Genomic DNA, 14,652 nt, shown 5'->3' with positions numbered 1-14,652 from the left:
GGAATTTGAGAATATTTCTTATGATAATAATGTCAGGTACAAAAAACCCAAGACAATGGAATCAATTAGTCATGAAAAGGATGCTGTGAACACAAGTTTCAGTGCCACATATTTACCAAAACTATAATTCCAACCAATCTGATATTCTTTCAGATTTTTTTTACCTGACTAACTCACAATGTTACACTTACAAGTCTACAGAAGAAAATTTCTGGGAATAGGGGAATTAGATGTTAAAAAAAAAAAAAATCCGGAGAGGATGTAATAGCTTGAATGGGTAAAAACAATGACAAGAGACTGTACTTTCTACTTCCCTTCTTTTTCCTTTTCTTTTTCTTTAGTTTTTTTATTTGACCACATTTTATGGGAAGTGATATATGACAAGACTATCCCACCTATAACATTTGTCAATACAAATCATACTGCTATGATAGTTAAGCAAGAAGTTGATGTTCTCTTCCGTTTTGTTCCCCAGCAAATATCCACTTTACCAATCTTTCTTTTGGTCCCAAGATAGCCTTGGCAACTTGGAGCTCCACAGTGGCACTTCACCTCAGGCCCAAATTGCACAAATCTACAATGCCAAAAACCAAATAACTTCTCACTCTTTTGCAACTCACAGGTCCTGACTCTTAACAAATTATATGATAAAAACTTGTAGTAGCCATAAAAATCAGTAAAGCAAGGACCTGTTGCTTTATATAATTCTCAGTCAAGGTGTACTAATTAGAACCACCAGCTATGGGATGCCTGGAGGGGTTCTCTCATTTTTCTATAGATAATATTCTTATATCTTAGATAGAAACCTCAGAAAACAAAATAGGAGATTGTTCACAAGCAAATTTCACGCCAATAATTAGTTAATGGAGCCAGTCACGAAAATGAACCCAATTTCTTAATAATCAATCACCCCTTTTAAGAATTTAGAGATTGTTCACATGCAAAACGTCATTACAATTAGTCTACAAATAAAGTGGCACTGATTCTGGAGAGAAAGGCAGCAATGGCAAAACCAGAGAGATCATAAAGCAATGCTTTTAAATTCATTGTGTAAAAGACAAATAGGTGGACTTTTGTTGAGGACATGACAGAATTAAACACATATTGGAACAATAAGACAAGGAGATATAAGTAGGTTTGATAGACACCATGCTGAATACATTTATAAACAAATAATCACCGCTAAGAAAGCATACAAACAACCTTATGGACAATGAGAAGAGTCAGCCAACAGCATTGGTTTGGTATGGAAAAAGCAAATTTGATGTCAGCTAGATGTTCAGAAACCAATAATGGTGATTGGAAGACATGAAGAAAAAATTATGTGTCTGTTTGGAAATTGCCTTATTTTTGGTAGCTTATTTGCATAATGTGAGTCAAAAAACTAAAAGTTAGGTTTTTTTTTATTGTGCGTTTGGCAACACTTATTTTTGCCAACTTATTTTACTAATCAGCTTATTTTTGCTACTATTCATAGATTTTACTGTACTATTTCAACTAACTTTTATCTTTATCTACAGTACTTTCAGCAAAATAAGCGGATCTCAAATAGACCTTTAGAGTAAAAATAAGATAAAAGCTAAAAGTTACATTATTTGAAATAAAGCTAAGACAAAGAAAAAAGCAAAAAGTATTTTGCTAATTTGCAAACACACAAATGCATCATTATATCATGTTATTCCAAGGAGAAATAGTTGAATATTTACAACATCAACTTCAAAGGTCAAGACAGCACCATCATCTGCCTCATGCAACAGCCACAAGGAGAACTTAAGAGAGCCCTACATAAAAGATAGTCCAAAGCCTATGCCAATATATTGATGCTCACATAGTTGGTGGCCCCAACAAGTGCTGGAGGTCGGGTTTCTATGGATACCCAGATAGCTCTCGCCAGAAAGAATCATGAAACCCTCCTTAAGTACCTGAGCAGAATTGACTAGAAGCCTTGGTTGTGCACAAGTGATTTTAATAAAATTACTGAACAAAGGAAGAGGGGATTTATTGATAGAAAAATTGGGAGGATGATGGAGTTCAGAGAGATCCTATAACAGTGCCAACTAGTCCATTTGGGTTTCAGAGGATATTATTTACTTGGAGTAATAATAGAGCCAGGCTAGAGAATGTGCAAGAATGGATTGATAGGGGTACTGCCACGCTCACATAGATGTCATGGTTTTGTGAATGTACGGTCACTCACCTCCCAATTTCCACCTCTAATCACATACCAAAAGCGTAACCACTATCCCAACTAGTGGTTCCCAAGATTTTATGAGATCTATGAGGTCATGGGTTTCAAACTCCTAACCAACATCTTGGGACCATCTCTGAGGAATACTTTCCTATAATTACTTAGTGTTTGTGGAATGAAGGGACTACACACACCAGGCAAAATAGTTAGGTTCTCGAAGAGATCTAGACACTCATGTTAGCAAAAAAGAAAAGATAAAAAAAAAAGAGCCTATTCCAACTAAAATTGTCTAAATGAAATCTGATATCTCTTCATCTAGGCCACTGAAAACCCTGACACAAATGGTTTAAATAATGATACAAATTGACAGTCTAACACGTAAAAGTCCACAGAACCTCTTATTAGGTGCTGCAAACTTCCACCACATCACATCCACATTTCTGTATTTACTGATTTAGTTTTTGTTCATAGTTTGTATAATGTACATCATCATTTGTATAATTTGATGAAGCACAGAAATCTAGTGCCATTATCAGAAGACATGGAATGCATGACCACTACAAATGGTTATGCAGATTTGAACATGGGAGCCTCTATGGTGTAATTGTAAATGCTCAGCAGATTAAATATGATGCACTATGACTCATCTAAACAAGTTCCATCACCCCACCCCTCCTACTTCCAAACCCCAAACACACAAAAAGAAGAAAGAAATATCAAGGAGCAAAAGTGACCACAATATAGTTATGTTGATTTGAATTAATAAAACTCAGGCAAGCCTTGATGAAATTTGACAGGGTCCCCTGATAAATTTGAAATACAGTCGAATATTTCAAAAAACCTAACACAAAAAAGTTCAGGTTAGGATTAAGTTGAAAACACAGTAATCGAAATATAAGCACATATCAAATACTTTGTATCTTCATCCATATGTATGACTGGTTTTGATTGTTTATTTTGTTAAACTACTAATAAAGGACCAGCAACATAAAAAATGGGTTTATATAGACAAAGTAAAGCATAAGTACAAGGTACAACCAGATATACCTGTAATCATACGTTAACGGCTCTCCAATCTTGATTGACCGAGCAGCAAAAACACCAACGCGTACTTCCCCCTCGACTTGCCTGGAAGGGAAAATATCAATAAGAAACCAGAAAGGACATAACAGTCACTAAACTAATCATACTAACCACTTTTCCAGAACACAGTTGGGATCACAACTATGGTTTAGAAAGCGAGAAGCATTCCCCTTGAAAGTTGCATCAATTGTGAAGTCTTTTCGAATTTCACACATGTAAAAATTATGTGCACCTCTGTATTTCATGTCCCAAAGTCTTTTCTCACACTGAGCATCATCAATGACTGAAACAGAAATTCAACAACTTAACCAGTACAATAAGCTTGAAAAATATGTTTAATTTCACAAGAATGACACCAGTCTTTATTTTACAAAGAAAAGTATTTTGTCATTTTCACTAGCAACCCCAAGAAAAGCCAAATGAAAATCTCCTATAGAAGAAAAGCAATTATGATTTATATGAGCACACAGCTGCAGCAACAAGAGGTTGCTTTGAAGGCTCATGTTTTAACACATACACACAATTTGAATAAACTTCCAAATCCTCCTACCTAATTATGATTAAAAAGTGACAAACTTTCCAGGCAAATAGGCAGGATATAGTGACCTGATTAATCATATATACACCCAAGAAAAGTGAAATAAAAAAGAAGATTGGCATCACAAGGCATGAGTAACAGAGGCAATGCTTGAAATGTGAGATTCTTATTCATGAAACTAAAGCCAAAGCAACAGAACAAAAGGTGAAAAAACAATTTTAAAAAAAATTGCAGGCTTGTGACAATACTACCTTCTCCAATGTACTCGATAATAAAATTGCCTTTATTAATTTTTTCCGCTGCCTCTACTCCCCAACCACAGAGTGTTGTCTGAGAGGAAGATAATCATTAAATGGTTATTAAGAAACCAAGAACTACATCAACAGAGAAATCAAATAATTTTTTAAAAAAAAAGCCTAAATAATTGCATTGTCAAGGCCAAGTCAGCCCCCATGGGCACGCAGCCAGGGCCAGGGCAGCCCCCATGGGCACGCAGCCAAGGCCAAGGCAGCCCCCATGGGCATGCTGCCAAGGCCAAGGCAGCCCCCCATGGGCAAGAGGCACACTGCCAACGCCACAGCATGCAGCCAAGGCCTCCTAGAACAATACAAGTTTGAGGTAAAAAAAAAACTTCATGCACTCCTGAATTCAAAATTTTCACCTTGACAATGTTGATCTTTTTCTCATTGCGAAATGGCCGGTTTGTGCAATTTTCTGAGCAGCGACATGCCTTAGAGCAGCTTATGCATTGAACCCTATTAAGCAATACAAACAAAATGCTGAAGCAGCTAGAGTATCTATAACATTGCTACTCAAATGAATAGCAATGTAGTTAATAAAGAATTTAATTGAAGGAGATAGGAGAGAAAGTAATGCCACTGCTGTGCATGGAATTTTTTTTTTTTTTTAATTCGATAATTGGGAGAGGGGGAAGTTGAACCCTAGATGTCTCCTTTAGAAACACTAGGAGGTGTCAACCACCTGAGCTACATGGCTCTTGGCAATTTGTGCAGGAAAAATTGTGTGGTTTATTTACAAAAAACTGACCAATTCCATTTCATAGAGAAAATTATCAAACTGAGGAAATGATTTCTCTGTTTATCCCAACCTTATGTCCAATCAATTCCATAAATAAGAGAATCAAACCCCTATACTCTAGTAGATGCCCATCGATAATATCTCTCTACCCCACTTTAATAGAGAAAAGAAGGGATGGGGGGGGGAAGCAGGCAGGACGCACCCTCCCAAGAAAAGGGGAAACGAAAATGACCTGCAGACACAATCCTCAGAGCACATAGAACTGCAATTTGTGCATCCAATATCATCATCAGCATCATCACGCTTCTTCTTAACTAGGTAGATATCTATTTTTCAGTTGAGGCCAGTGCCATAGTAGTTATAAACACTGAATTCTAGAATAAGGGAACAAAAAAAAACCTGCCAAATTGAAGCAACATTCACTGTTTCACCAAGAAGTTGCTCAATAAATTTTTTAACAAATATGCAATGATCTGCTTAAATGATTGATAAAATGATAGTGCAGAGAAAGTATAACTAATCCAATATAGAACATAACAGAATAGGATACTGCGCCTGATGTGCATATAGGGAGGTGGCTCCACTTTATTTTCCATGTCTTTCCATATTGAGTCAACATTGAACTCCTCATCCATATAAGGCAGAGGCAAGCGACCAAAAACTTCCTGAAATTTGAAGAGTTTCGTTATCTTTTTGGGGAGAAAGAGAATTAGACACTGGTATATGATGATGACTAACAAATATAAGATCTATAGCTTTATATGCAATGGAACATTTAGGACTTTCTTTGCTTCTCTAAAAGTTACAGGTATAAGTCGAAAAAATTTGCTGATTCAATAAGTCAGATTAAGATTTATGTTCCCTCTACTTCCATTTTGTTCATTCTTTGATTTGGTAAGGGCCTAGACTAAAGGCCATCCTGACAAGGTAAACCATAAACAACAAACACTAACACCCAAAGTACAAGTACATAACTCCTCTACTGAACTCACAGACAAAGCATAGTAATTTCTAGGTTTAGACTTTGAAGGTAGGAAAATATTAAATGAAAATATGCAAATTTCCTAAAGCATTTCACAAAATTACATATACATGGGGTGATTGTGTTGGGCGTTAACTTGCATCTGATATTGAGTGCCTCCACTTTCAATTTCTAACCACAAGGAGACAAATCAGTACCAAAAGATTCAATTTTTTCCATTCTACCTGTCACAACAGAATAAATTATTCATGCAAACAAAGTTGCATGCAACAAAATTATTCTTATTATAAAATATTCATCCTTGCAACATATTGGGAAAAAAATCTTCTAGATTCATAGGATCCTGAATGTTATTCTCTTCGTTTCTTTGGCACATCTATAACGTCACCATGTGACAGCAGGCAGGCCCAGCATATCCCATGTCCATACCCCTAACCAAGAATTGTCATGTCTGACATGGGTACTTAATTTCAGGGCATTCATGAAACATTTGATTACATTTTATAAGTTCAAACAATAATATTAACAGATTCCTCATGAATTTTACCTTTATGTCACTTGTCCGAGCTGCATGCTGCTCATTCAACAAATATATCAGTCTTGTCAGCCAGCCTAATCAATGAAAAATTTGAATGAAGAAATAAAACTTCAATGAAAATTTAAAATACAGAGAGATAGTTGAATTAAATCCAATCTGTATAACTCAACCCCAAAAGCATCTTTTTCTCTTTGATAAGCCACAAAAGTATTTAAAGCACTCTAGATGGTAAATCAAAGAGCCCCACAAGAACAGCGACTTAATGTATCAGTTACCTAGTTAAATAGGTTTAAAGAGAAATGACAAGACAACGTATTGAGAAGTTCATAGATCACAGTTCAGCACTCTAAGTGCTTAACTAGAGGTTGAAAGCAACAAAAATACAAGCACTATACAGGCACAGAAAAATGGGTACAGTATGTGAAAGACCATTGAACAATGAGGTAAAAGGTATCTAAGATACACACACACACACACACATTGAACTGAGATTCTAGTAATGCAACAAACTAACCAAAAACTTGAAGAGGTAACACAAAATGCCTTACTTTCAACAATTTTTCTCGCCAAAATGTTTATATGGATTTTAACAAAACAACTACAAATGACACACTAGAATGTTCCTCATAAAAGATATTTTCTAGATTTTACTTCATCACTTTATATTTTCCTAAAAACATATAGAACTTACTGATGCCAACCACATGCTTACAAAACAATATTGTCACAAGATGGAAAATATCAGGGATGGGACAACAACCTTCAAAAACCTACCAGTGGGGTCATATACACTAGAATTCTTCCTCATAATCAATAGATGGTCATAAAGTCAGGGTGTCATGCCACGGAGAATATTGGAAAAGCTGCAACCTCTAGAAACCTATGAGTGGGATTCAAAGGGTTCTCATAAATGTACAAGTTTGTAACTACCAAAGCACTTCATTCCATCAGCATTTCTCCTCAGTGAGCCCATGTACCCCCTCCTTCACATCCAACCTCTTCAACTCCCCCAGAAATTTCTTTTTATTGACCCCAATGTTCCTAAACTCCCTTTGGCAGCTTATTTTTTATTCCATTATTCTAGAATACAGCGTTGCAAATGAGATTTGACTCTTTACAATTCCCCCACAAACTGTTGGTGGGTGCTACAAGGGCTAACTCTGATTTGTAGTCCAATTGGGATTTAAATAACCCCACCAAAAATAGAACTTAAGATGTATGTGTTGATTCATGAGCAATTAGTAAATGTAATTTGGGAAGAGTTTCCTTGTTAGGGCTGTAATGTTATATTTATATTAGATTGAGCCGTTAGGCTTTAACTTTACAATTGTATATAGGGTGTGGATTTACATTCTTTTTTTCTTTTCTTTTTTTAATAATAGGAAGTGTGGATTTACATTCATTGACAATAATATGCAAGTTGAACACATCAATCATGGGTAAGAATCATAATTAAGATATGATCTTCTCCATTACATAGAAGGCATCAATCATGGTCATGAATCATGGTTAATATTTGACTCTTTATCATTCCCCCCTCAAATTGTTGGTGGGTGCTACAAGCAGATTGGTATGATGCAATTTAAAGATTGGTGAACGGGAACCCTTAGTGAAAGTAAAGGCCAATAGAGCACAAGATAACAAATTTAACGCCCATTGATCCATTAGCAAAGACAACAAGCTTCGGCGTGTTTTTGTTCATGCATACATGACAAGATTGGCAATCATGTGTGTTGTGACCTGATGGAAACGCTATCCACGTCTGCTCCATATCCCAAAAGGACTAGTCAAGTTACAATTAGATTTCCTCATAATTGCTTATATAACCCAGATTAACCTAGTACACGCTCAATGTGGGAATTGACACATGCCCACGCAACTCACACTCATATCCAATTTGGGTATCAAAATATCTTCCACCTATATCCCTAATGTCCTTATCAAGGTCCTGAGATACCATTTCTCACAGCTCAAGAAAAGCACTAGCCACATCAAGTTACAATTACTGTTTCTCGCAATCGTTATATAGTTAAGATCTACCTATTAAACACCAAACATGGACTCAACACATGCCCACACAACACACAAAAAGGCCTTCACAAGAGAACATTTAAAAATAATTTCTTGTCTAATGTTGCTTCCTCACATGAATTATACAAACTCAAAACTAGACATGTAATACTAATAAAAATTGACTAATGAATTTTTGTTAATCAAGACATAATCATGGTACAATGAGTCAATACAAAAGGAATAAAAATAATAAAAATAAAAGAATGGTCCTCATGTGGATTGCATTGATATAACTAGAAATATTGCTGAAAAAGTTATGAAGATGAGGGGACCCAGAATAGCATTTATCAATAATACTAAATAGGCAACAACAATACCCTTATAATAGACATTTCAAAAAGGCAATAATAGTAATGAAACCAAATTGACAAAGGAAAGGAAAATTTGACCTTCCTATCTAGTCGCCAATCACTAGGATGCCTCCAGCAAACAGCTTTCCCTGGTTGGTTTTCAAGATGCCTTACTTGGTCTGGCCATGGTGCACACTTATCATGCGATGCTATTGGACACCGCACACACCGCCAATGTAACTTCTGTTTGCAAATGAAGCAGGCCTGCTCATCGAAAGATGCAAAATACATTAGCACCTTTACAAGTAGAAGTATAATAATGAATAAGAATATCTAGATATTCATTATTCTGACAAAAAAAAAATAATTAACATATATCAATCAACAGGGGCAAAAAAAGTGTCAATTTAAAGAAACATTAAACAAAGATTTTCTTACAACAGCAAAAAAAGAACCAAGGGACCCACATTTCAATAGCCTATATAAAATTCAATAATAAGTAGTGCAAATATAAGAAGGGTTGTATTAAATCTATAAAGCACAAAAATACACAAAGCACCTTCAATGTATAGAATAAAAGCAAGATTTTTTATAATGTAGAGGCATAATATAAGATAAAGTGTGCATGCAACCTTGTTACATTTAATCAAATTAACAAAATTTAAGGAATAGTAAGAACCAAAAGAAGTCTTGGTATGCCTTTCCAATTCAATATAGTAAGAATTTGATGTGATACACATTTTTTAAAAAACCAGCTATTAAGTGTGTATTGACAACCTAGACAGAATTTCAATAATAAGTGGACCAACTACTGAAGGCATATCAAAATCAATAAAGCACAAAAATACGCAGGGCAGCTTCAAAGTACAAATTAATAGCCAGCTTGTTTGCTGTATACAAGCATAAATTATGACATTTTGTGTGTGTGTGTGTGTGTCTCTATTATTGTTACATTGAAGCGAATTAACACAGTGCAGTGATTTATACATCCAAGAATCAAGAAAAAAGAAACTACTATTGGGTTTGATGAGACCTTACATGTTGTGGGCACTTGAACTTTTTCAGATTTGAGACCTGAAGCTTTTCCTTTGCACATTGTATGTGGTAGAGTCTTTGACAACCACGAACAGAGCATAACACCCCCTCCTCAGGGTAGATATAATTATGACAAACAAGACATTCAATCTGAAATGGATGCCAACAGGAGAGGAACAAAATGGGTAAGTATCAAATGACAAGAATGCATTACGAAGCATCATTTTGGAGTCACAATTCTCACCGAAAATCATTAACAAGTCCATGAACAAAAAATAGGAAAATACGCCTTTCAAACAAGTTCATTATGTTGAAAATGTTTCAAATTTAATACAAATATAAAAAAAATCAGCTCCACCTACGCTTGAAAACTGGTGGAAAGATTGGACAAGCTTCAAATTTAATCACTCAAGTCTCAAGCTAATCTAACAGAGTCTGAGGTGATAGCTGTAGTTGCCTCTGAAGTATTTGTTATAGCCACCAGACATATTTGTTATAGCAAAAAATCTATTTTTCAATTATAAGGAAGTCATAGACGGACCAAGCGCCAATCTAGAAGACGCTCATACTACACTACTTGCAGGAAAGCGAAAAATACTATTGAAATTAACTTCTGGCAAATATCTTTCTTCGAAAGTTGTTCTTCATGCTCCTCACATTAGAAGAAACCTAAAGTATGAATCATCACTCAACAAAGTGGGGACAAAGTTTGATACTAGTAAACTTGTTGTAACTCGTAATTAATGAATTAGTTAAATGTTGCTTTATAGTTCCATACTTGAAGAGGCAATATTTAAAGCTTCAAGCAGATAAGCTCCCGATCCTGAAGAACGAGAATTGCCTCTAAAACAGTCTTACGAGCTAACATTCATTTCAATAAAATTGCTTCTTCTTCACTGCATTTGAAAGAACCGGTTCCCTTAATACGCTAAGAAATTTATGCACATCCCATTTCATAAAAATGCTTTAAACCAAATACAAATTATTCTAAAAACAATTCCCAAATTACTGTACCAAAAAAAAAAAAGATCAATTTTTTTTTCAATTCTCAAAAGTGAGTAAAAATGTAGGTACCATTTTGGGAGCTCCGACGAGGAAAGGAAGCGAGCAATGCGATTCGGGAACCCCTAACTCCATCTTACTCAGAGCCCAAGCTTTCACATGGTCCTCCAAGCTCTTCCCATTGGAGGCCTTCTTAGGCCGGTACAACGAGCCCCGGCCCCGCTTCAAAACCCTAATTCCATTTCCATTAGCATTAGCATTAGCATTGACATCGCTGACCTCCCCTTTGTGAAGAATCGGGAATCGCAACCTTTGGTCCCAATGGCGGGCTTCTTGGTCTAGGGTTTTGGGTGGGTCTGGATCTGAGTCAGGAACTAGCTTGAGGTTAGTCAGAGCGAGAGAAGACGAGAGGGAGAGGTTTCCGAGGTCTGGCATTTTTGTGAAGACTCAAGAGAACATTATTGCTCTCTCTCTCTCTCTCTCTCTCTCACTATGTATAGTGAGAGAAAGAGAGAGAGAGTGCGAGGAGTTTGGGCGGGAAAAGTGAAAATCTTGTAGTTGCAGAGAGGAGGGGAAAGTGAAAATTGCGGTAATAAAGGTTTTTTTTTTAGTGTGTTGGTTTTATTTACGAGATTGCCCCCTGGCAGGTCAGATGGGCTGGGTAGGGTTGGGTTGGTGGGTGATGAATAATTCCAGAGAGGGGTCTTGTTGATGGGTCCCAATTCCCAATTCCCAACTCCTGCACTCTTCTTGTATGTTGGGATTTTAATACTAAAAAAATCTTCTCTCTTTTTTTTTTCTTTTTTTTTTTTAAATTTTTTGCAACCAATCAACCACCATTTGATTATGAATCAATCACAACAGGTGAATTTTGCTTTTCTTTTATTTACATCCTCTAAGAGCATCAGCACCGAAAGTGGGATATGCCAAATGTAAGGCTCTTTTTCAATTTAGAGCCAAAAACACCCCGCATTAAAACTTGTAAACCATCAGAATTATAAAAAAAAAATTACAATTGAGCTACATAGCTCAATTGTATTTCTAAAATTAGTTTTTAATTGTCTCTCTCTTCTCTCCCTCATTATTTCTTTTCTTTTCTCTATCTTCCTTCTCTCTCTCATTCTACTCTCCTCTTTTCTACTCAACCCCATAGCCACCACACTATGGCTTGACCCACTGTCACCAGCCATGGCAAGCCACCACCCACTCATTATTTTTCTTCTCTCTCTCTCGTTGTAGATCAGTGTGGTGGCGTGGAGATTGGAGTTTGGGGTTTGGTGCAGAGATCAGTGTTTAGGTGTAGTGTGGAGATCGGTGTTGGGTTGTGGGTTTGCCGTGGGTTTTGTTTGGGTTTGCCATGGGTTGCATGGGTTCGGATTGGCGTGGGTTTCTCTTGGTGGTTGTCGGCGTGGGTTTTGGTGGTTGGAATGGTGGTGGCATGGTGGTGGTACTGTGATTGGGTAGTGGTTGCTAGCCGATGCTGTGGTGGTTTTGCGTGGTGGTGGCTAGGTTTTTTCGCTAGGTGGGCCACGATTTCCTAGATTTCTTTGGAGATTGGTGGAGTTGTTGTGGCAATTGGGTCGACAGTGGAAGTGGGTTTGGTGTGGTGTGGTGTGGTGATCGACGTTGGGTGTGGTGATCGGCATTGGGCGTGGGATGTGGAGATCGGCGTTGGGTATAGAGATCGTGGGATGTGGAGATCGGTGTTTTTGCTGGGTTTTTGTTGGTCATGGAGATCGGCGTTTTTGTTGATCGTGGGATCATGGGCGTGGAGATTTTGCTGGGTTTTTGTTGGTCATTTGTGGGTTTTGTTTTGGCGGTGGTGGGTGGTGGGCAGTGAAGCAGGTGGAGGAGGTGGAGGTGGTGGTGATGGTGGTTTCAGTGGAAGAGAGACAGAGGAAGAGAGTTAAAAATTAGAGACAAGAGAGAGATGGGAGAGAATGGGATATATTAATTTATTGGGTAGAAATATTATTTTAAAGAGTAGAATAGGAGAATAAAAGTTTGGATGTTGGGTATGTTGAAAAATGGTATGATATAAATAATAAAATAGCTTTTTAGATGGTAAAATATGATAGAATTGAGAAAAATGAATGCTGATGCTCTAAGGTGAGTAATGCCAATTTTTCTGATGCAATATATATATATATATATATATATATATATATATATATATATATTAATGAATTTCCCTTCACATTCTTTACATTTTCCCACAAATTTGGTTGAGATTATATAAGGCTATGCATTTGTATCTATGTCATTCATGTCTTGTTTGTTCACTTTGGCTTTCCCAGTTGTATGCTTGTGTACATTAGGTGTTTGAAAAGATGTCCAGACACGTATTCAATATTTTTAATGAAAATCTCGCCATAGATGTATTCATGGAATTTAGACCCTGATTGCAAACAGTATAGCAAATTTAAGCCAATTCAAGTAATTAATTAATTGTGATATCGACATTTTTTTTTTAGATGAGAAATACGGCAATTTTATTTAATAAGAGGATAAAAAAAAAGCATCCTTAAACGCTAGAGAGTCAATAAAAGATGGAGTTTCTTCAATCCATGTTACCAATATTGTAGAGAGGGAAAATTTCCGACCTATCACAAGCTGACACATCATACTACCAAGTCCACAAAATACAACCAATTACAAGGCGCCACGTACTGCTGCTAGGTTTTGCCATCACTATTCAGATTCCAATAGAAATTTGCCAAGTGTCATTGAAATAATGGCATGAAACTGCATCAGCATGCGTAAGCGATGGCACAAGCAGCCCTGCACGTGTAAGCGATGACACAAGCAATCCAGCACGTGTAAGCGATGACATAAGCGGACCAATCAGGCTGTGACAAGTGTCACCAATCAGACTCCGCCACGTGTCGCTCACCCACCCCTAAACTCCTATAAATAGAAGCCTTCCTAAGACATTTAGAAGGACGGACAGAGAAAAAAGGAAGAAGATATCTTGAGTTCAGAAATCCAGAAGCTCTGCCGGAATCAAACTCCAAAGCCTTCAAGAATTTCAAGAACTTCAATCTCGAATACAGACAACATTCGAAGCAAAATCATCCAAACTACTCGTCCAGATCTCAAAGTTCACTGGATCCAAGCTCAAAAGCCTCCAGAAACCTCAACAAATCATAAATCAACGAAGCTCTATGGAATTAAGCCTCTAAAGCACCGAAGAACTTCCACCACAAACCTTCAAACACGAAGAACACACGAAGAACACGAAGAACATGAAGAACACACGAAGAACACGAAGAACAAAGAATTTCTAACAAGCTCATAGCCAGAGATTCATTGTAATTCTGTTTCAAAGATCTTCGATCCATTTCTCAACCAAATTGAAGAATATCTTATGTTCAAATCAAAATCACATTACCACAATTCCAATCAATAAATCTTTCAAGGAGATCGAATCAGAGGATCACTCTTTTGTAATTACAGAGAATTGTACCACACATTTATCAATACAAATTCGTATTTGTGAAACTATTTTACTTGTTTGATTTATTTCGAACTAAGAAATTTAGTCGTCTACAAATTCTGGCACGCCTAGTGGGACCTCTCTGCCTCTCATCTCATTCTCCTTCAAAGAAAAAAAAATCTTCATCATCTTGCTACCAACTTCAATGGCCTCTAGCAAGAACATTCAAGCTTCAACAATAGCTACTTCAATTAAACTTGGTACGGCTACCACCAACAGTTGCATTGGAGCATTCAATTGTAGCCAACCTAAAGCTCACAATCAACTTCAATCTCAATCAACCAAGGAAGCCAAGGTCCAGACAATCATCTCCTTAGACCCTCTTAAAAGAAACAAGGTCATCAACAAGGACAACTCCACCTTGGAACACCACAAGTATGGGGGCAAAT

General features: G+C 36.8%; 1 protein-coding gene across 1 annotated transcript; it reads right to left on the bottom strand.

Annotated features, from left to right (window-relative positions):
• Positions 1-11,329, bottom strand: LOC142622648 (histone-lysine N-methyltransferase ASHR3). Its single transcript, XM_075796167.1, has 11 exons — positions 10,840-11,329; positions 9,769-9,915; positions 8,830-8,994; positions 6,377-6,403; positions 5,398-5,512; positions 5,080-5,173; positions 4,471-4,564; positions 4,061-4,139; positions 3,383-3,554; positions 3,236-3,316; positions 1-574 (listed from the first exon to the last, which is right to left on the bottom strand). Exons 1-11 carry the CDS (start codon positions 11,200-11,202, stop codon positions 418-420), a joined length of 1,494 nt encoding a protein of 497 aa, XP_075652282.1. The 5' UTR covers positions 11,203-11,329; the 3' UTR covers positions 1-417.
• Between the last annotated feature and the right edge of the window lie 3,323 nt (positions 11,330-14,652).

Source organism: Castanea sativa, chromosome 1 (assembly GCF_040712315.1).
Source record: "Castanea sativa cultivar Marrone di Chiusa Pesio chromosome 1, ASM4071231v1".
NCBI lineage: Eukaryota > Viridiplantae > Streptophyta > Magnoliopsida > Fagales > Fagaceae > Castanea > Castanea sativa.
The sequence above is the reverse complement of the archived record's forward strand: the minus strand, read 5'-3'. Positions and strand labels throughout refer to the sequence as shown.